Source organism: Nerophis ophidion, linkage group LG04 (genome assembly GCF_033978795.1).
Source record: "Nerophis ophidion isolate RoL-2023_Sa linkage group LG04, RoL_Noph_v1.0, whole genome shotgun sequence".
NCBI lineage: Eukaryota > Metazoa > Chordata > Actinopteri > Syngnathiformes > Syngnathidae > Nerophis > Nerophis ophidion.
Genome location: NC_084614.1, coordinates 41,275,351 through 41,298,359, shown reverse-complemented (window position 1 = coordinate 41,298,359; position 23,009 = coordinate 41,275,351). Strand labels below are relative to the sequence as shown.

At 38.5% G+C, this 23,009-nt stretch overlaps 1 protein-coding gene across 1 annotated transcript; it reads right to left on the bottom strand.

Moving 5' to 3' along the window:
* Positions 1–769: 769 nt before the first annotated feature.
* On the bottom strand, positions 770–22,631 carry dlb (deltaB). The gene is made up of 8 exons (XM_061898068.1): positions 22,560–22,631; positions 12,929–13,263; positions 12,613–12,852; positions 8,945–9,002; positions 8,616–8,873; positions 6,879–7,240; positions 4,317–4,533; positions 770–2,186 (listed from the first exon to the last, which is right to left on the bottom strand). Exons 2-8 carry the CDS (start codon positions 12,977–12,979, stop codon positions 1,477–1,479), a joined length of 1,896 nt encoding a protein of 631 aa, XP_061754052.1. The 5' UTR covers positions 12,980–13,263; positions 22,560–22,631; the 3' UTR covers positions 770–1,476.
* Positions 22,632–23,009: the final 378 nt, after the last annotated feature.

Genomic DNA, 23,009 nt, shown 5'->3' with positions numbered 1-23,009 from the left:
ATTTAAAATGAAAAAGAATAGTGAACAACAGGCTGAATAAGTGTACGTTATATGACGCATAAATAACCAACTGAGAAGGTGCCTGGTATGTTAACGTAACATATTATGGTAAGAGTCTTTCAATTAACTATAACATATAGAACATGCTATATGTTTACCAAACAATCTGTCACTCCTAATCGCTAAATCCCATGAAATCTTATAAGTCTAGTCTCTTACGTGAATGAGCTAAATACTATTTGATATTCTACGGTATTGTGTTAATAATTTCACACATAAGTCGCTCCTGAGTATAAGTCGCACCCCCGGCCAAACCATGAAAAAAAATGTGACTTATAGTCTGAAAAATACGGTAGTACATTTCTGAAGGATTTGAGGTACATCATTATATTCCATGGTAAATTCTACTTTTAGGAAGCAGAAACAGGAGACAAATGATCACTTTTTTTGTATTGAAAGATATTTACCTCTACTCACTAAATATAGCAACAAAGTGGCTTAAGTGCATCACAGATAATTTCTACTACATCTTATTCTCTGGCTAACCAGGCGCGTATGAGGTGTGTGCTGCAGTTATGCTACACTGCCACACTTCCATTATCATTTATGTAATCGTGATAGATTTACACAAACCATACTGGCGATACTGAAGAAAAGTGGTGTCCATGTATTTTTTGCATGTCGGGATTTACTTGGTATCAAAGTATCAATCGTTTTGACAACCCTACAGCAGACACTGTCATGAAGGGTAAAAAAAAATGTACCTAGATTAAATTAAGTATTAGTCTTTATTCCACATGAAAAAAAAACAATATGATCAACTTAAATAACAATGACAACACATAACATCACACAAACTTTGGTATGAACACAAAAAAATGGCACATGACAGGGCAATTATTCATCCTCATATCTCTGCCCTTTACAACTTTGGGATAGTTTATCTTCCAACAGCCCAAAGTATTCATTCAGCATTGTATAAATATATATCTGTGGAGCGCTAAACCTAGGTTTTCAAATAAATAAATAATATAAAAGATAAAAAATGATGGTGCGCACAATAAGGAAAAAATGGGCAAAGGAAGATTGAAAGGCAAAAAAAAAAAAACGGTGTAGAAAAAACATTTTAAGACAGGAAATAATATTACAGATGATAAGGAAGTCATTGGGACAAGTTTTCCAAAGTAGATTAAGTATTGTCAGTATTTGGTTCGAGTTGTGAAATAACAACCGCACTCACACACACTTTGACGATGCCGTTAAAGTGTGTGCCAGGTTGGTTACTTACACCCCAACAGCTGCAGGTCCGAAGAAAGGTGGATATTAATATCGATATTGGTCTCTTTGGGTCTGAATGCGCTCTGTAATATTCTTCCAATAATCTTTTTCTTGCTATTTGTGGTGTTTTGCTCCTCGTGTCACAGTGCATGAAGAAAGAGGAGCAACAAGTGCTAAGATTTGCTTATCCTGTTGAGCTCATCTCAGCCCGGCAGCTCCAGAACCCAGACCGGCTTCGTCCCGCCACATGAAGTCCTCTCTGACCAGGCCGCTCTCCACTGGATTGTGCCTAAACCCTGACCTTCCCTCTGGGCAGAGCGCCATGCTGAGGCGGGCCGTGCTGTTGCTGATCTTGAACAGGCCGTTTGGACCCAGGAAGGAGTCTCTCTCGCTTCCTCCCAGGTTGTTGACCGACTCCAGGTCGTTGTAAACTGCAATGTCGCTCAGCTGCTTCCTCCCTTGAAACCTCCGGCGCCTCCTCAGGAGGATGATACCCGCGATCAGTGCCACAACTAGAACGGCCAGGATGCAGGAGATGCTGAGTGTGGCCGAGGAGGGCTGGGAAGTTTGTCGTAGAGCGGGCTTGAAACTAGGCTGGAGAGTGAACTCGCAACTTGGACCCATGAAGCCTTTAGGGCACTGGCAAACGGGTCCGGTGAAGTGTGTGAAGCAAGTGCCCCCGTTCTGGCACGGACGTGCGCCGCACGCATCCGAGCGAATGCTGCAGTTCTTGCCGGTGTACCCCAGGGTGCAGGAGCAGGTGTAGTCATTCACGCTGTCCTGACACGTCCCAGCGTTCTGGCAAGGGTTTGAGGCACAGTCGTCAATGTTGGCTTGGCAGTTGGCGCCGGTGAAGCCCGCTTGGCAGCGGCAGAGGACGCTCTGGCCGAGGTCCAGACACTCACCACCTGAAGGGGAAACACTTGTTTCAGCATCGAGCAGACCAGGGACGAACATGGCGAGGCCACAGTTTGTGTGACTAAGCACATATAACATTTCATTTGCTAATGGACTTTTACTGCCACCATATTCATAGCCCATTTCTGCTCTGTCACTGATAAAAAATATAGTGGCAATAGTCCCCAAAGATTTGCATTGTCCATTAGTGCTGGTCTGGTAATCGATTACACTACAATCAAATTAGTCTTGTTATTTTGTATTTTAAAAAATAAATAAATAATCTAAATAAATTCCCTTTTGATTTACAAAACATGCGTCAAAACAAATTCACGTTTGATTATAAAAAAGTACAAAGAATCTTCTGACATTAATTTTGAAATGGGGAGGCCCTCAAAAAAAGATTCTGCCTAGGCCGTGTCAAATTCGTTTTTAATCAAGGGCCACATAGCAATTATGGTTGCTTGTAACAGTAAATATTTATGATTATAAATATATAATTGCTTGGTTACACAATTTTCTTAAACAACCTTTTTTGATTATTGTATGTTTTACTAACACAACTTGCTCTGAAATCATAAGTCAAGGTAACAAACGGATGTTAACATATTAATTTTTGATAACACAAAAAAAATATTGGAAGACCTTGTTGCATAATTTGTAAATATTAAAGTGTGCGGACCAAATAATTTATTATATATCATATCAAATAATGTGGTGTACCATGTAAAATGATGTGATGGACAAATTAAAAGGACGTGGCGGAGAACATAAAATAATGTAGTGGACAACTTAAAATAACGTGGCAGACCACATAAAATTATGTGGCGGATAACATAAAATAATGTGGTGGACCACATAAATAATGTGCCGCCCAGCACAAAATGTAGCAGACAACCAAACTAAAACGTGGCGGACGACATAAAATAATGTGGTGGACCACATAAATAATGTGGCAAACAGCATAAAATAATTTGTTAGACAGCATTAAAATATTGTGGCACACCACTTGAAGAAATGTGGCGTAGAACATCAAATAATGTTGCGGACAAAATCAAATGTGACCGACAACTTAAAATAATGTGGCAGACCACATAAAATAATGTGGCAGACCACAAAAGAAATAACATGGCGGGGAACATAAAATAATGTTGCGGACCACATAAAATGATGTTGCGGACCACATTGAATAATGTGGCAGACCACATAAAATAATGTGGCGGACCACATTAAATAATGTGGCGGACTACATAAAATAATGTGGCGGACCACATAAATAATGTTGCAGACAGCATTAAAATAATGTGGCGGACAACATAAAATAATGTGGCGGACCACATTGAATAATGTGGCGTACCACATTGAATAATGTGGTGTACAACATAAAATAATGTGGCAGACAACATAAAATAATGTGGCGGACCACATAAATAATGTTGCAGACAGCATTAAAATAATGTGGCGGACAACATAAAATAATGTGGCGGACAACATAAAATAATGTGGCGGACAACATAAAATAATGTGGCGGACAACTTGAAAAAATTTAGCCGACAACATAATGTGGCGAACAATATAAAATAACGTGGTAGATTGGCATAAGATGTGGCGGACAACATAAAATAAAGTGATGGACCATATAAAAATGATGTGACAGGCCATGTTAAAATATTTCTCGGGCCTTGAGTATGATACCGGTGGCTCAGGTCTTTAATGTAGTTTAGCCAGGACTGGTCCATGGCGTTCACATTTAACAACCTCTGCCAGATTGCCACTGTATGGTGCATCTTACAAACAGTGCGTAGAAGTTTGTATCACAGATGTTTTTGTCACACTGAAGGTTATTTGGTTGTGTACTATAAAATAAGATGTTTGTATGTTGACAATAATAAGCCATCCATCCATCCATTTACTACTGCTTGTCCCTTTCGGGGCCGCGGGGGGGTGCTGGAGCCTATCTCAGCTGCACACGGGAGGAAGGCGGGGCTCACCCTGGACAAGTCGCCAAATCATCATAGGGCCAACACATAAAAATGTAAAACATTGGACATAATGTATGTTCAATACATTAGTAATTAATTTTACATCGGATTGCATGTTATTTTGGTAGTAAAATTGTACAAAAAGGGCTGCTAACCTACCATTTAAACAGGGCCGGTTGCTGCAGCGATCCAGCTTCTTTTCACAGTTGGAACCGGTGTAGCTGGACGGACAGCGGCAAGTGTAACCCCCCGTCATGGCCTCCACACACGTTCCCCCATTGAAGCAGGGACCGTCCGCACACGTCATCGCAATGATTTCACAGTTTTTACCGTAGAAGCCTTGCGGGCAGGTGCACGAGTAGTCATTTTCAAGGTCCTGACAACAAACAAAAACATTTGTTAGGATAAAGGATGTGCAGTATATACATTTTACGGTAAAAATGATATAAATATGGCAGACGATAGAACTCTTAATACTATCATTATGTTGGAATATTGCATGTTGATGACACATTCTAGCTGTGCAAACAAAGGCGCAATGTAGCATTCTCGCTGGCAAGCTAGCGGCTAATGTCCCTCCACAGCTTCTAAATCACTAATCCACAATTTCATGATAGCAAGTAAACATTTTCTTACAAGTATTATTATCACTGGAAGACTAGAGTACAATAATTATCTTAACATCTTACACCTACGCTACACACTGTAGGATACAAAAAAAGCATAGCTAACTGTTAAACTACAGCTCTTGAATGTAAACGAGGTGGGCGGATAGAAACAAATATTGACAGTTACAGTACTTCTTGGGTACTGATTAATGCGAAGGGCTACCAGATTGATAAACACTTAAATAAATTAAATTGCCAGAAATAACAAATTTGCTCAATTTACCTATAATAAATGAATATATATATATATATATATATATATATATATATATATATATATATATATATATATATATATATATATATAAATGGGTATTTCTGTCTGTCATTCCGTCGTACATTTTTTTTCCTTTAACAGAAGGTTTTTTGTAGAGAATAAATGATGAAAAAAACACTTAATTGAACGGTTTAAAAGAGGAGAAAACAGGAAAAAAAAGAAAATTTAATTTTGAAAGATAGTTTATCTTCAATTTTGACTCTTTAAAATTCATAATTCAACCGAAAAAAAGAAGAGATAAACTAGCTAAATCGAAGCTTTTTGAAAAAATTTAAAAAAGAATTTATGGAACATCATTAGTAATTTTTCCTGATTAAGATTAATTTTAGAATTTTGATGACATGTTTTAAATAGGTTAAAATCCAATCTGCATTTTGTTAGAATATATAACAAATTGGACCAAGCTATATTTCTAACAAAGACAAATCATTATTTCTTCTAGATTTCGCAGAACAAAAATTTTAAAAGAAATTCAAAAGACTTTGAAATAAGATTTAAATTTGATTCTAAAGATTTTCTAGATTTGCCAAAATAATTGTTTTGAATTTTAATCATAATAAGTTTGAAGAAATATTTCACAAATATTCTTCGTCGAAAAAACAGAAGCTAAAACGAAGAATTAAATCAAAATGTATTTATTATTCTTTACAATAAAAAATAAAAAAATTTACTTAAACATTGATTTAAATGATCAGGAAAGAAGAGGAAGGAATTTAAAAGGTAAAAAGGTATAGGTGTTTAAAAATCCTAAAATCATTTTTAAGGTTGTATTTTTCCTCTAAAATTTTCTTTCTGAAAGTTATAAGAAGCAAAGTAAAAAAAGAAATGAATTTATTTAAACAAGTGAAGACCAAGTCTTTAAAATATTTTCTTGGATTTTCAAATTCTATTTGAGTTTTGTCTCTCTTAGAATTAAAAATGTCGAGCTAAGCGAGACCAGCTTGCTAGTAAATAAATACAATTTCAAAAATAGAGGCAGCTCACTGGTAAGTGCTGCTATTTGAGCTATTTTTAGAATAGGCCAGCGGGCTACTCATCTGGTTCTTACGGGCTACCTGGTGCCCGCGGGCACCGCGTTAGTGACCCCTGGTTTAGAGTAAATAATACAACTGAAAATTACGCAATATTTTACCACATACGTTAGCAGTTATATGGAGACTTTGTAACACATTTTGAAATTATTCTATTATCATTTATATGCCAAATTTTATATCATGATATACAGTATATTGTTATCTCAATAAGCTGGAATACATAGTGATGTAAATGTTAGGCCATATCAAATATGGAATAAAGAGGCGACTCAAATATCCATAGTATCAACGCCATGGGTCTAATGTTGTATTCCTCATTAATAAAACAACAAACTGTGTCTTTTAATGCTATGCCAAGTTAAAAATGTTTTCAGCACCAACTACTTGGGTAGTCTTTTTCTTGTGTCCACCGCCGGTCAACACATATTTATGATGCTAGACTGCCTTCTACTGGTGACACTTATCATTACAGTGGCTACTATCAGCCTGATTGTCACATTGATTTTCATAATAGTATATTATCCATCCAGCCATCCATTTTCTGTCGCTTGAGTATGTTGTTGGACACAGGGGGTCTTTGGTGGCAAATACAACTGAAATATCAAAATCAAGTCTTTTTCTGGGTGCACATAAGGCTTGAGTTAAGGAGGCATTGCTTGAAGATGCATGTTTAGGAGTAATATGAATAGTTTGTGTCCAAAACAAACTATTATTTGGTTATTTAAACACATGTTGTACTCACATTGCAGCTTCCTCCGTTCTTGCATGGGTTGCTGTCGCACTCGTTGGTTTCCAGCTCACAGTTTGTGCCGCCAAAGCCCGGCCTGCAGGCGCACGTGTAGCTGCCTTGGCCCGTGTTGGTGCATGTGGCCCCGTTGGCGCAAGGCTTGTGGTTGGTGCAGTAGTTGAGGTCCTGGTCACAGAATAGGCCCCCCCAGCCCTCTCGGCAGTTACACTGCCACGGCTGACTGCAGGTCCCATGCAGGCAGCCCGGGTACCGGACGCACTCCTTACAGGAGGGGCCCTGCCATCCCATGCGGCATGTGCAACCCCCGGGGGCCTCGCAGTAGCCGTGCCTCTCGCTGCAGTCCGCCGAGCAGATGGCTGGGGGGAGAGGGTGTGTGATTACAATGAACACGCCTTCACATACACTACCCCCCCCCAACAGACTTCACTGTTGGTTAAGTACTAAGCCAAGCAGCTGGTAGGCACACTGCCTGGGGGGGACGCAGAGTCGGGGTGTGGTTTCTATTTTCTTTTTCATCTGCTGACAGCACGCAAACACCTTGAAAAATGTGCGTCTGCATCAATCTTTTACTCCCATTGGACCAGTCAACACAAGGCAGATGGGACACAAAATGCCCAGCACACATGCATATGCAGGAGATCAATGAATTAGTTGATTAATGACCGCTAGGTTAATTTCTAAATTAACATTTCACTTCTAGATCCTGCTTTTAGTTTCTGAAGCTTTAGCATAAATACAGTTTAAATCTTTTAAACTCATTTGTAGTAAATATTGCAGTACTGTGGGGTATTTATTCAGAAGTCTGTCAAAACAAAGAGGTATTTCTTAAATATTGTATACATTTTTAAACATATTCCAAACACATCATCATCACATACGGTGTATACTATAAACACATCAAAATATAACATAAAATATTGAATTAAAAAACTTTAATTTGACATTATAGAATTCGACATATAATATACTGCGCACATTATTGGCGCAAAAAATGTTTTATTTAATAAATAATTAGGTAATAAATACATGTAATACTTTTAATACATTTCATATAAAACTGTAAAATTATTTTGATTAAAAAATTATAATAAAAATTATACATTAAAATATTTTACAATTATTCAATTTGATTATAATGAAGACGTGTATTATTCTACACTAAATTTCCATCCATCCATTTTTCTACCGCTTATTCTCTACACTAAATTTAAAAAATGCAAATATATAAGTAGACTATATATAAAGAATATAACTTTTTTCACTGTTGCAGTTTAATAATTGTTATAATAGTTGTCCAATCAACTGGTATATGCATTTTTGCAGGCACACTGCAATCGTGTGGAATATAATTAGCCAGAGGTGTGCAAAGGGGGGCTATTTTTCGACATTTTTCTATTACAGATATGGTTATAGTTATTATTCCATCCATCAATTTTCTACTGCCTGTCCCTTTCGGGGTTGCGGAGCCTCTCTGAGCTGCACTTAAGCGGTAGGCAGGGTACAATTAAATATATTATTACCAACAACACTAAAAACGGTTTTCTTTGTCACTATAATGACAATGACAATAACCTTCAATAGATGGATTTTGGCATTTTTAACAGAACAAATGCTTTTATAGTGGCCCCAATCCTTTAATATTTCTGTATGTGTCCCTCACTAAGAAAATCAGTACAATAATGATATGATATACTATATATAAGTAAAATTGTGTGTGAGTGTCGGACATACGTTCAGAGCAGTAGTTTCCTTTCCATCCTTCCAGGCAGATACGGTTGCCCTCCTCGTCACAGGTGTAGTGTCCCAGCGTGTCGTCCCTCGGCCTGCAGTATTCTGCGCAGCCGTCTCCGAAGTAGTACTCGTCGCAGAAGACGTGGTAGGAGTAGCGCAGTTCACTTTGTTCGCCGAAGTGCACGTCCTGCGACCAGTCCTCACCGATGGCTAGCCTCCTCCTGGTCGCCAAGCGATTCACCAGGTTGTTTTGGTTATCTGCGTGGAAAAGTTGTAATGCTTAACACCTCGTTCTTGTTAGTTCAATAGAGTGCACAGCAAAATGGTACCTGTGTATTCAGTCGGGGATTCTGCGTTCCAGGCCTCGATAATCAACGAAAAGGTCCCCTGCAAACAAAAACGTAATAGCGTTACACTTCCACTATAACGTGAGAAGGTCAATATATTTATTTAAATCCAAAAACCCAGTCACAATTGTTTGTGTGTGCTTTGCTGACTCATCCATTCTACACTACAGGCTTTATTTTGATCAAACACTTGCATGTACAAATCCCGTTTCCAAATTAGTTGGGAAATTGTGCTGGTTGTAAATATAAACGGAATACAATGATTTGCAAATCCTTTTCAACCCATATTCAATTGAATGCACTACAAAGACAACATATTTGATGTTCAAACTCATAAACTTTATTTTTTTTAGCAAATAATTAACTTAGAATTTCATGGCTGCCCTGATTTTGCTTAAAACAAACGAGTCCCTTTGCGGAGTTGAGTTCACAAACAAAGAATCCAACGCATCGGTAAGTCCCTCTCTAAATAAGGCAGCATAGGCCCAAATAAAGTTGTGAGTGCCATTACTTTGATAAAGAAGAAACTGAAAACAGGATTGAATTTGAGAAAGAACTTGTAGCAAAGTGCCACCAACAAATATCTTCGATAAATGTTTATTAATCCATTTCATTTGTCATCTAGTTGCATTTCAAATTGTTTACTGTGTGTAAAACTACAATTATTCTCTATTAAGTGTGTTATGTGCTCTCACTTTTCAATGTCTTTCACAAATTAATTCAATTTACACAATTTCTCACTGGAAAACATTGTTGTTTTTTTTATCTTATATGTTTTGGTTTTTAACACGTCGTGCTTCGAATTGCAGACTTTACTCCATCGCATTTATTTATTAAAAATTATATCACTCTATGTTGCACATTTGTTGTGCCTTATTTTTTGACTGAGTCACCGGGTGTATTTGAGTATTCGATTCCGACATTTCACCATACAATAACCAAGGTGATATGGAAAAATCAGGGCAAAATGTTTCCGTGGAAAAGCGAATCATACCAAAAGTGGGGCATATATAAACCGAGCAGCATTATTCCTTCTAATACATATTGATCAAAATTAAGCTAATACCTTACCGTACCAATATAGTGCAAAATTGTACTGTATAACCTATTATTAGTCAGAAATATGCATGTTTAATAACAATAATGTATATTTTTGGACTAGAGAAAGCATTTAAGCATAACATTAGCTAATATTAACTTAATATAACCAATCTAAGGACTGTACTGTATTACACAGCAGCTTATCTTTAAACCAGCTGAAGCATTTTCACATATTAGTGTTTGTTTAAGAGTGTGTCTAAATTAATGTACAGTACACTGAAAATACCAGGATTTCACCTCATTTAACATTTTTAAAAATGAAATACAGTAATCAAAAAATAAAATACCCTTATATTTCACAGCAATTACCTGTTATTTCACTGTAAAATACTGTAAATATTAATGTGAAAGTAATGCAAGCCATTCATTTGTTGTGAATTTACAATGAAGATTTTATGAATGTCTTATTTATGTCCTATATTTATTACAGTAGTGTACATTGTTACTTTGCCACTTTCAGTACATTAAGGTTTGAGTGTTATGCCAAATTTGCATATGAATGAAGTGTTTTTAAAAATAGGAAGTGTTTATAAATGTGTGTGACAAGTCTTATACTTTAGATGCACACTAACAAAAAACATTGAATAACTTTTTCTAATGTGTACTATTTGGGGTAAAAATTGTGGTATTTCAAGGACTACAATATGTTAAAACCAGTATTTAGAATGTCAGTTACTGTTTTTTATGCACTAATTATGAAAATGTTTAATTTAGAAATGATCATTCCTTCTTTTCGGAACTAATTAAAAACACACAATGAGCAATTACCTGTATTGATAAAAATGTAGGTCGTTTGTGTTATTTTGTCATGAAAATGTGAATGTTTAAATGGTTAATTCAGACCAGGGGTGTCCATTTTGGCCCACGAGACGTCACAAGTTGAATAAGGAATACGTCCGGTGGTGTGCCTCCAACTTTCTACCAGGCTACAACGTTGCCACTATCTTGTGGACATCGTGAGTAATTCAGCTAAATTGCACTTTGAACTATACACAGCACAGCATTAACCTATATTACCCAATACAAACAACCATTCCCACTGATAGTGCAAATAATCTAACACGAAAAGTCAACACACATGGTCACACATAACACAACCTGCTCACTGAACTTTGTGGTTATTGTAAAAATCGTCCAAGCACAACACATACTTTAAAATTACACCCAATGCATGATAGGGGGAAAATGCAAAGCACTCTCTCCACACGTACCCATGTTTGGCACATTTTAGCTGCTTTATATTTCTAATGAATTACAAAACTTTAAGGAGTTGTTGCAGAAGTAAACAAGGTAGGAGTTGTATGTTCGCATACTCTTAATATCATTTATATTATTTATTTATTGATATGTTTTATACAACATTTGTACATATACAGTACAGGCCAATAGTTTGGACACACCTTCTCATTCAATGTGTTTTCTTTAATTTCATGACTATTTGCATTGTAGATTGTCACTGAAGGCATCAAAATCATGAATGAACACACGTGGAGTTTTGTACGTAACAAAAAAGGTGAAATAACTGAAAACATGTTTTATATTCTAGTTTCTTCACAATAACCACCCTTTGCTCCGATTCGATTTCGCACACTCTTGGCATTCTCTCAATGAGCTCTAAGAGATAGTCACCCGAAGTGGTTTTCACTTCACAGGTGTGCTTGAAGCTCATCGAGAGAATGCAAAGCAGTAATCAATCAAAGGGTGGCTATTTTGAAGAAACTAGGATACAAAACATGTTTTCAGTTATTTGACCTTTGGGGTCACTGGTGCCTATCTCTGCTACAATCAAGCGGTAGGCGGGGTACATACATATATATATATATACACATATACATATATATAAATATATATATATACACACATATACATAAACACACACACATATATATATATATATATATATATATATATATATATATATATATATATATATATATATATATATATATATATATATATATATATATATATATTGACTTATTATATAATATGTATTGACTTAATATTACCTCCCTGCTTGGAACTCAGCATCAAGGGTTGAAATCCGGGGTTAAACCACCAAAAATGATTCCCGGGCACGGCCACCACTGCTGCTCACTGCTCCCTTTACCACCCAGGGGGTGAGGGTGATGGGTCAAATGCAGTTTGTGTGTGATAACTTTAATATATAATGCGCCCCCCGCGAACGGGGCAAGCGGTAGAAAATGGATGGATGGATATAGATATTGTTTAATATATATTTGGCCCCTGGGCACATTTTTCAGCCCAATGCGGCCCCCAAGTTAGAACGTTTGGACAACTGATTTAGACTACACATCTATGTAAAATGTGTTTAAATATCCATATTTTTTAAACTTACTTTGTACACTTCTGTACTATTTTGCTCAACGTGGAAAATAACGGACTACTGAAGTTATATACCTCTTTTGAATATTGTGGTGTTGATATCATTGTCGACATCGACAATTGAGGATTGACCTGGTATCAGCAAACTGATGCATAAATAAACTTATATACAATAACAATATAATATTTGGTGCGGCATTTACCGGCCATTTGAAGTGGAAAGGCACCCTGATGGCGGCGCTGCTGGAGATGGAGGTGTGATCGGCCCTGATGACGTTGGTTTGTCCGGTCCCAAAGGTGCACGGTGGTTCTGCCGATATCACGTCCTCCGGGTGCTTGAGGCATATTCTGAAAAAAATGTGGCAGTCTCTGTGTCTCCTGCAGATGCGCTGCGCCGTGTGGAAGGAGTTAATTTTCAACTCGAACACCCCTGAGGAGAACACCTGCAGTGACAAACAAAACACATTAACAATTGGAAAATAAAACAGTTGATGAGATGGAGAAAATAGACACACTTACCACGTGGACTAAGGCCAAAGCCATCAGGTATCTCAGGTGTGTTTGCGACATTTCTTCTGCTGTCTACGTCAACAAGCGCATTCGGCACCCGCAATAATCCTCAAAAAGTACGCAAAAAAAATGAAGAATGATCCTTTAAATGGTTAAAATAACTTTTCTATGTCCTTTTTGCTGACGGCTTCTTGTCTTCTTGCCGTTTCTTTTCAGTCTGTCTTCTACTTTGTTTGGTGTTGAGAGAAGAAGATTTTATACCCTCTGATGATGAGGTCATCAGAGGGGGAGGAGCCTCGCGGACCTCAAGGGAGTCGGACCTCCAGCTGCTGGACTGACCCGCCCTTTGAAGCAAAACATTTTTTGAAGGTAAAAATAACATTTTTGTTTGACTAAACGCGGCAATACGAAACAAAGATAATATAAAAAATAAATTGTAATATACATTTAACTGCATCAGGAGAAAGTTACACTAAACAAGGAATGGGAGGAGCGAAATCAATATCGACCACCTCGATGCCAAATGGTAGTATCAGTATCAGATTGACACTGGCGAGACGAGATGGATATTTTTCGGTTCTCTTCCACACTTTCACCAAGTACCACCTCAGAAAAGAACTTGGCTCTCCAAGTACCATGGTGATCAGTAGAATAGAATAGAAAGTATTTTATTGATCCCTGGGGGAAATTCAGCACCACAGTTCGCTCACAATAAACAATTATAATAATAAATAATATATGACATATATTATATATATAATGTATAATATATGAATAATACAAATATATTCTACATATATTCTACATTTAAGTGCAGTCAAGAAGGAACATATGCATTATACCAGGGGTCACCAACGCGGCGCCCACGGGCATCAGGTAGCCCGCAAGGACCAGATGGGGCGCCCGCTGGCCGTTTTATTTTTATTTTGTTATGAATCATTCCAACAAAACAATACACAACAATACCATAACAATGCAATCCAATTCCAAAACCAAACCCAACCCAGCAACATTCAGAATAGCAATAAACAGGACACCCAAACATGACAAGGTACAATCTAAAAGTAGTAAAACAAAAATGAATATTATCAATATTAGTAACAATTTCAAAATAGCAGTGATTAAAAATCCCTCATTGATATTATCATTAAAAACATTTGCACAAAAAAAGAAAAATGAACAATAGTGTCACAGTGGCTTACACTTGCATCACATCTCATAAGCTTGACAACACACTGTGTCCAATATTTTATACAAAGATATAATAAGTCATATTTTGGTTCATTTAATGGTTAATTTTGGTTCATTTAATTTTTTATTTTTTTTTTGCGTTTTCTCCTCTTTTAAACCGTTCAATTAAGTGTTTATTTTCATCATTTATTCTCCACAAAAAAAACTTCCGTAAAAGGAAAAAAAATGTATGACGGAATGACAGACAGAAATACCCATCATATATATATATATATTTAATTATTTAGCTATTCTTGTTTAAATCACACTCACATGTAACTTACAAATGACTATATACATATATATATATATATGAACACTTAAAATGTAAAGTTCAAAACTGGTAGCCCTTCGCATCAATCAGTACCCAAGAAGTAGCTCTTGGTTTCAAAAAGGTTGGTGACCCCTGCATTATACAATCTGATGGCTGTCGGTATGAAAGACCTCCTCCTGTGTTGTTCCGTGTTACATTTTGGGAGTCTGAGCCTTCCACTGAACGTGCTCATTCTCTCCGCAAAGTCCGAGTGTAGTGGGTGGGAGGTGTTGTCCATAATGGCTAGGAGTTTTGCTGGACTTCTCCTCTCTGACACCACCGCCAGAGAGTCTAGCTCCACTCCCATCACGTTACTGGCCTTCTCTACCAGCTTGTCCAGTCTGTTTGTGTCCCTCACTTTCAGCCCGCTGCCCCAGCAAACCACAGCGTACAAGAAGGCGCCCGCCACCACCGACTCGTAGAACATCTTCAACATCTTTGTATAGACGTTGAAGGATCTTAGCCTCCTGAGGGAGTCTGTCCCTTCTTGTAGAGGGCCTCAGCGTGTTTTGACCCATTCAGCTTGTTGTCCATGTGTACACCGAGGTATTTATAATCCTCAATCATGACCACATCCACCCCCCTGATGGAAACAGGGGTCGCCGGAGTACTCCTCCTCCTTCGCAGGTCCACAACCAGCTCCTTGGTCTTTGTCACATTGAGCTGGAGGTGGTTCTTTCCACACCATGTGACAAAGTCCTCCACCAGTGTCCTGTATTCCTCATCATCACCATCCTCAATACACCCCACTATCGCTGAGTCATCAGAAAACTTCTGAAGGTGGCAGGACTCTGATTGATAGTGGAAATTGGTGGTGTAAATGGTGAAGAGGAAGTACAGTACAGTACATTAAAGTACAGTAGCATAGTAGACCAAAGTACTCATTAAAAACTAGGCATCTAAATGTAATATTTTTGGCCACTGTAACATTACACACAATGCACAAACATAATCAACAATGATACTCCATATACAGTAGATATTTACATACTTTTTTTGTGTACCCCTAGGTTGGGGGTCGGCAACGGCTCTTTAGCGCCGCCCTAGTGGCTCTCTGGAGCTTTTTCAAAAATGTATGAAAAACGGAAATAAATGAGGGTAAAAAAAATAAGATTTTTGTTTTAATATGCTTTCAGCAGGAGGACAAACATGACACAAATCTCCCTAATTGTTATAAAGCACACTGTCTCTATTAAACATGCTTCACTGATTTGAGTATTTGTCAAGCGCCGTTTTGTCCTACTAATTTTGGCGGTCCTTGAACTCACCATAGTTTGTTTACATGTACAACTTTCTACTACTTTCTAGGACGTGTTTTATGCCACTTCTTTTTCTCATTTTGTCCACCAAAACTTTTAACTTTGTGCGTGAATGCGCAAAGGTGAGTTTTGTTGATGTTATTGACTTTGTGTGGAGTGCTAATCAGACATGTTTGGTCCCTGCATGACAGCAAGATAATTAATGCTAACGTGCTATTTAGGCTAGCTATATGTACATATTGCATCATTATGTCTCATTTGTAGGTATATTTGAGCTCATTTAGTTTCCTTTAAATCCTCTTAATTCAATTTATATCTCATGACACACTATTCGAATGTACAAACCCCGTTTCCATGAGTGAAACTGTGTTAGATGTAAATATAAACGGAATACAATGATTTGCAGATAATTTTCAACCCATATTCAGTTGAATATTGTACAAATACAACATATTTGATGTTCAAACTCATAAACATTTTTTTTTTTTGCAAATAATAATTAACTTTAGAAGTTGATGCCAGCAACACGTGAAAAAGAAGATGGGAAAGGGGGCAATAAATACTGATAAAGTTGAGGAATGCTCATCAAACACTTATTTGGAACATCCCACAGGTGTGCAGGCTAATTGGGAACAGGTGGGTGCCATGATTGGGTATAAAAACAGCTTCCCAAAAAATGCTCAGTCTTTCACAAGAAAGGATGGGGCGAGGTACACCCCTTTTTCCACAACTGCGTGAGCAAATAGTCAAACAGTTTAAGAACAACGTTTCTCAAAGTGCAATTGCAAGAAATTTAGGGATTTCAACATCTATGGTCCAGAATATCGTCAAAAGGTTCAGAGAATCTGGAGAAATCACTCCACGTAAGCGGCATGGCCGGAAACCAACATTGAATGACCGTGAGCTTCGATCCCTCAGACGGCACTGTATCAAAAACCGACATTAATCTCTAAAGGATATCACCACATGGGCTCAGGAACACTTCAGAAAACCACTGCCACTAAATACATTTCGTTGCTACATCTGTAAGTGCAAGTTAAAGCTCTACTATGCAAAGCGAAAGCCATTTATCAACAACATCCAGAAATGCCGCCGGCTTCTCTGGGCCCGAGATTGATTGATTGATTTAAATACTTATTTCAAACCTGCACAGTACAACAAAACACTTTTTTTCATTTTTTACATTTTGGCAGAGATAATCATGCAAGGCTTAAAAAGGGATTGGATGAAGCAGATGCTTATAATATCCCAACCCCTGTCACTTATTCCACATTTAACATAAACAATATGGTACAAGAACAATAGTATATAAACAAAAACAAGAAAAACTCTTATACACTAACAATACGATAGTACCACTGCTACTATGAGACAAGACAAGACGAGACAAAACATACACACGCACGCAGAAACACACACACACACACACACACACACACACACACACACACACTCACACAAACACACGCACACACAGGCCCAAACACTCTCTGACCATACACCTCTCTCCCATCGCTCTGTGCTGAGGGCATCACTCTCTTTCGTCCTCGTACTTCTTCAATACTTCTTTTTTAAACAGTGTTTTGAATTGAATCATGTTAGAACACGTTTTTAAGTTGTCCCCTAAGTTGTTCCACAGACTGACTCCACGCACTGAAATGCACATTCATTTTAAAGTGGTTCAAAATTTAGGCAAATATAATTTGTTGTTTCCTCTTAAACTGTAACTATGGTGATCATCTCTGTCATGGAATAGGTTCTGTATATTGGATGGTAGAGAGTTTTGGGATGCCCTAAACATAATTTGAGCAGTTTTAAAGTTAATCACATCGTTCAGTTTAAGTTGCTTTAAGTCCATAAATTGTGGATTTGAATGATGTCTGTAGTGAACATTGGACACAATCCTGATAGCCTTTTTCTGCAGAGTGATTAAAGGCTGTAAATGTGATTTATAACAATTTACCCAGACTTCAACACAATAGTTTAAATATGACATGATAAATGAATGATACAATAACAGCAGAGCATTGGTGTTCAATAAATGACATGATCTCCTCATCATTCCAACACATTTAGCAACTTTTGTCCTCAGGTAACTTATATGAGGCTTCCATGAGATATTTTCATCTATCACCACTCCTAAGAAATAATTTTGTTGAACATATTCTATTGGTGTATCATCAATAACAATCCTGATCGGTATATTACTTAATCTAAGATGGACTGATACAAAGTGAAAAAGTGTTCTGTGGTTTGAAGAGTCCACATTTCAAATTTTTGGGGGAAATATTCGACATCGTGTCATCCGGACCAAAAGGGAAGCGAACCATTCAGACTGTTATAGGCGCAAAGTTCAAAAGCCAGCCTCTGTGATGGTTTGGGGGTGTATTAGTGCCCAAGGCACAGGTAATTTACACATCTGTGAAGGCACCATTAATGCTGAAAGGTACATACAGGTTTTGGAAAAACATATGCTGCCATCTAAGCGCCGTCTTTTTCATGGACGCCCCTGCTTATTTCAGCAAGACAATGCCAAGCCACCTTCAGCACGTGTTACAACAGCGTTGCTTCGTAAAAAAAAAAATGGGGGTACTTTCCTTTCCTGGCCCGCCCGCAGTCCAGGCCTGTCTCCCATCGAAAATGTGTGGTGCATTATGAAGCGTAAAATACAACAGCTTGGACCCTGGACTGTTGAACGACTGAAGCTCTACATAAAACAAGAATGGGAAATAATTCCGGCTTCACGGTGGCAGAGGGGTTAGTCCGTCTGCCTCACAATACGAAGGTCCTGCAGTCCTGGGTTCAAATCCAGGCTCGGGATCTTTCTGTGTGGAGTTTGCATGTTCTCCCCGTGAATGCGTGGGTTCCCTCCGGGTACTCCGGCTTCCTCCCACCTCCAAAGACATGCACCTGGGGATAGGTTGATTGGCAACACTAAATGGGCCCTAGTGTGTGAATGTGAGTGTGAATGTTGTCTGTCTATCTGTGTTGGCCCTGCGATGAGGTGGCGACTTGTCCAGGGTGTACCCTGCCTTCCGCCCGATTGTAGCTGAGATAGGCGCCAGCGCCCCCCGCGACCCCGAAAGGGAATAAGCGGTAGAAAATGGAAATAATTCCACTTTCAAAGCTTCAACAATTAGTTTCCTCAGTTTACAAACGTTTAGTGAGTGTTGTTGAAAGAAAAGGTGATGTTACACAGTGGTGAACATGCCCTTTCCCAACTACTTTGGCACGTGTTGCAGCCATGAAATTCTAAGTTAATTATTTTTTGCAAAAAAAGAAATAAAGTTTATGAGTTTGAACATAAAATATCTTGTCTATGTAGTGCATTCAATTGAATATGGGTTGAAAAGGATTTGCAAATCATTGTATCCTGTTTATTTTTACATCTAACACAATTTCCCAACTCATATGGAAACAGGGTTTGTACTTGGATGCAACTGAACATTTAAATAAAACAAGTTGTGAGTTCAAGAACTCCATCATCTGATGAAGCAGGGCTTTATACTTTCAATTGTATGTAAGAAACTGCAAAAAAAAAAGTATCAAACAGAGGTAACGTCGTGTAGTTTATTGGAGCAAGAACACAAAGATCATACAGACAAGCGAGGAAGAAGAATAGAACGCACCCCCACTTTCTTTTGCACTCAACACTCTAATTGGGCTGACGCGTGTGGTTGGGAGCGGGTGGTTGGGGAAGGTCCTTATTGTGAGTCTGGGGGCTATTCAGGCCTCTTGAGCGAGCGCGTGTGTGTGCGTGAGGTGGGGGATATCCTGCAGCGTTTGGACTATCATGTTGCCTTTGTCTGACCCTCATGCGAACAGCTGTATGATAATGAACGGCACATGGCCGCTCGTGTGGGGCGCCAAACCCTGCTATTGTCTTCCTTAAGCCTCCACCCCCAACACCCACCCACACACACACACACCAAATCCATTTTTTCTGGGAGGAGACGGGTGGGCAGGCGGTTGCAGCACCTGTCGCATGCGGGAGGTGGTGGAGGTTAAACTCACCTCAACTGTTGTTTGCGTGTCTTGAAGCTACACATGAACTTTGAACCAGAGGTGGTTAGAGTAGCCAAAAATTGTACTCAATTAAGAGAACTGTTACTTTAAGGTATTATGACTCAAATAAAAGTAAAAAAGTAGTTATCCATGCAATTACTTAAGTAAGTAGTTATTGAATAAAACTACTCAAGTACTGAGTAAATGGTGAGTAACTTCTGATTTATTTACGAGCTATTTTTAATGGTACTTACAGTACAACTGTAGTTGGTGTGTGTGTGTGTGTGTGAGAGAGAGAGAGAAATACTACAACATGCGCTGCAAAAGATGCACATTTGACAGTCACTTACATTATAACGGGGCTAATGTTGGCATATGCGCAGCTAAAACCTAAAAAAAACATCTACAACTGTTTTCTGTTCTTGGAAATGTGTCACGCCTATGGTTCATGTTTTGTTTTGGTCAACGCTTAACCATGAAAAGTTCAAAAACGAAGTAACAAAATAAAATAGGTTTTAATATTTCTCTTTTGGTCTATACTTTCTATGTGATTTTGATGTGGTTCATGTATATTTTGATAATTTTTATGGTCAAAATCGCGGAAATTCCATGTGTCCTGATCGAAATAATGCGGCAGACGAGAAGTGAGGCAGACACAGGTGGTGCCTCCTCCACGACTATATATATATATATATATATATATATATATATATATATATATATATATATACACACACAGCCTGGCCAAATTATTTTAACCCAATGTGGCCCCCAAGTTAAAAAGTTGCTGTCTTAATTGTGTGCTAAGTGTGTTGAAATGTTTTATTCTAGCATCATACTGTGTGTTTTTGTGATTTTGAGCCAGTGCCATTGAATCATGCATGTTTGTTAATCTGACTTCCGAGTGAGTGACTCCCCAACCTCAAACCTCACTGCACGTCACTGGCTGAAATGTGAATATTTACACAGATGCACATCACGTGATATAATCCATCCATCCATTTTCTACCGCTTATTTCCTTTTGGGGTCGCGGGGGGCGCTGGCGCCTATCTCAGCTACAATCGGGCGGAAGGCGGGGTACACCCTGGACAAGTCGCCACCTCATCGCAGGGCCAACACAGATAGACAGACAACATTCACACTCACATTCACACACTAGGGCCAATTTAATGTTGCCAATCAACCTATCCCCAGGTGCTTGACTTTGGAAGTGGGAGGAAGCCGGAGTACCCGGAGGGAGCCCACACATTAACGGGGAGGACATGCAAACTCCACACAGAAAGATCCCGAGCCTGGATTTGAACCCAGGACTGCAGGACTGCTAGACCTTCGAATTGTGAGGCAGACGCACTAACCCCTCTGCCACCGTGAAGCCTACGTGATATAATATTGTTCCTCATTTGTAAGTAAACATTGAAGATTTGTGCTGCCTCATCTGGCATCATGTCACTTTATAGAGTGTGTATTTTGAGTGGTTAAATGGAATCAAAAGGTAACTCATGCTTACATTGGATTGGTGAAACAGAGTCAGAAGACAGAATAAGTCTTTAAAAAGGGTCAAATGAATGTGTCTTTGCAAGCAGTAATCAATAGATTATAAATAAATACAATGATGATAGGGCAGCACGGTGGAAGAGGGGTTAGTGCAAGTGCCTCACAATACGAAGGTCCTGAGTAGTCCTGGGTTCAATCCCGGGCTCGGAATCTTTCTGTGTGGAGTTTGCAGGTTCTCCCCGTGACTGCGTGGGTTCCCTACGGGTACTCCGGCTTCCTCTCACCGCCAAAGACATGCACCTGGGGATAGGTTGATTGGCAAAACTAAATTGGCCCTAGTGTGTGAATGTGAGTGTGAATGTTGTCTGTCTATCTGTGTTGGCCCTGCGATGAAGTGGCGACTTGTCCAGGGTGTACGCCGCCTTCCGCCCGAATACATATGAAATAAGCTAAAGCACCCCCCGCAACCCCCAACGGGACAAGCAGTAGAAAATGGATGGATGGATGGACAATGATGATATAAATAAATGAAAGTCAATGTAACTAATTACAAGTAAGAATAATGTTGCATTCAAAGAACTATACTCTGACAAGTACAGTTCATCCAAAAAGTTACTTGAGTAAGCATAATAGAGTAAATGTAGCGCATACTGCCCACCTCTGCTTTTAACACAATCGCAAACTGCACACAAAAAATAGTGTATCATCCTTGACCTGTATGACGTCAACATTTGAAATGTTCTATCGGACCACAGTTTGACTAGCAACTGATTTTACTCGTCCAAGTTCTTTAAAAGGGAGACTGCACTCGTTTTGGAATGTTGCCTGTCGTTCACAATCATTATGAGAGACATGACGACGAGTGTAGTTTTTTAATGCATTCTCAATAATAAATAAATGCAATCTAAAGTCCGCTTACAATGGAGCCTATGGGAGACGCTCAATTCCGCCTATAAAGCCCTTAAAAAAACATTCAAATATTTCCATTAAGGTTTTACACAGTCGCGATCAAAAGTTTACATATACTTGTAAAGAACATAATGTAATGGGTTTCTTGAGTTTCCAATACTTTCTACACGTCAAACTGTGATTTGGATTAGGGTTGTTTCTTCGATGCAGAGAATGTTTGGAACGAGCCAGGCGTGGACGTGAGTACGTTTAATTTATTTAATAAACAAACTACAAAAAGGCAAACCAAGGACGCGCCCAATGGCGGATAATAAACTAGACTAATCAAAACAAAACTAGCACAATAGCATGACTAATGACATGAAACAAAAGCGTGCACTGTGGTATAAAAAAACAATACTAGCACTGAGGTATAACTACAAAACTTACTGTGACCGAAACAAGGGGCATGGATGGCAAGGTGTTCGAGGGCATGAATGCGGTGAAGCATGGGTAGGCGTGAAGATGCCAGGACAAGGACAGAAAAAGAATGGCTTAAATAGCTATGATGATTAGTGACAAACAGGTGTGAGGCTGAGGGCAGGGACGTGACTAGGAGACCAGGTGAAACTAATGGGTTGGCATGGAGACGAAATCAAACCAGGAAGTGCAAAGACAGAACCAAATGTCCAAAAAACTAAACATAACATGAGCAAACATGACAAAAAACAAAACATAATCTACAGGTGTGACACTACAACTCTTATTTGTTTGTGATGGAGTGATTAGAGCACATACCAGTTGGTCACAAAAAACATTCTCGAAGTTTGGTTCTTTTTTGAATTTATTATGGGTCTACTAAAAATGTGACCAAATCTGCTGTGTTAAAAGTACACATAC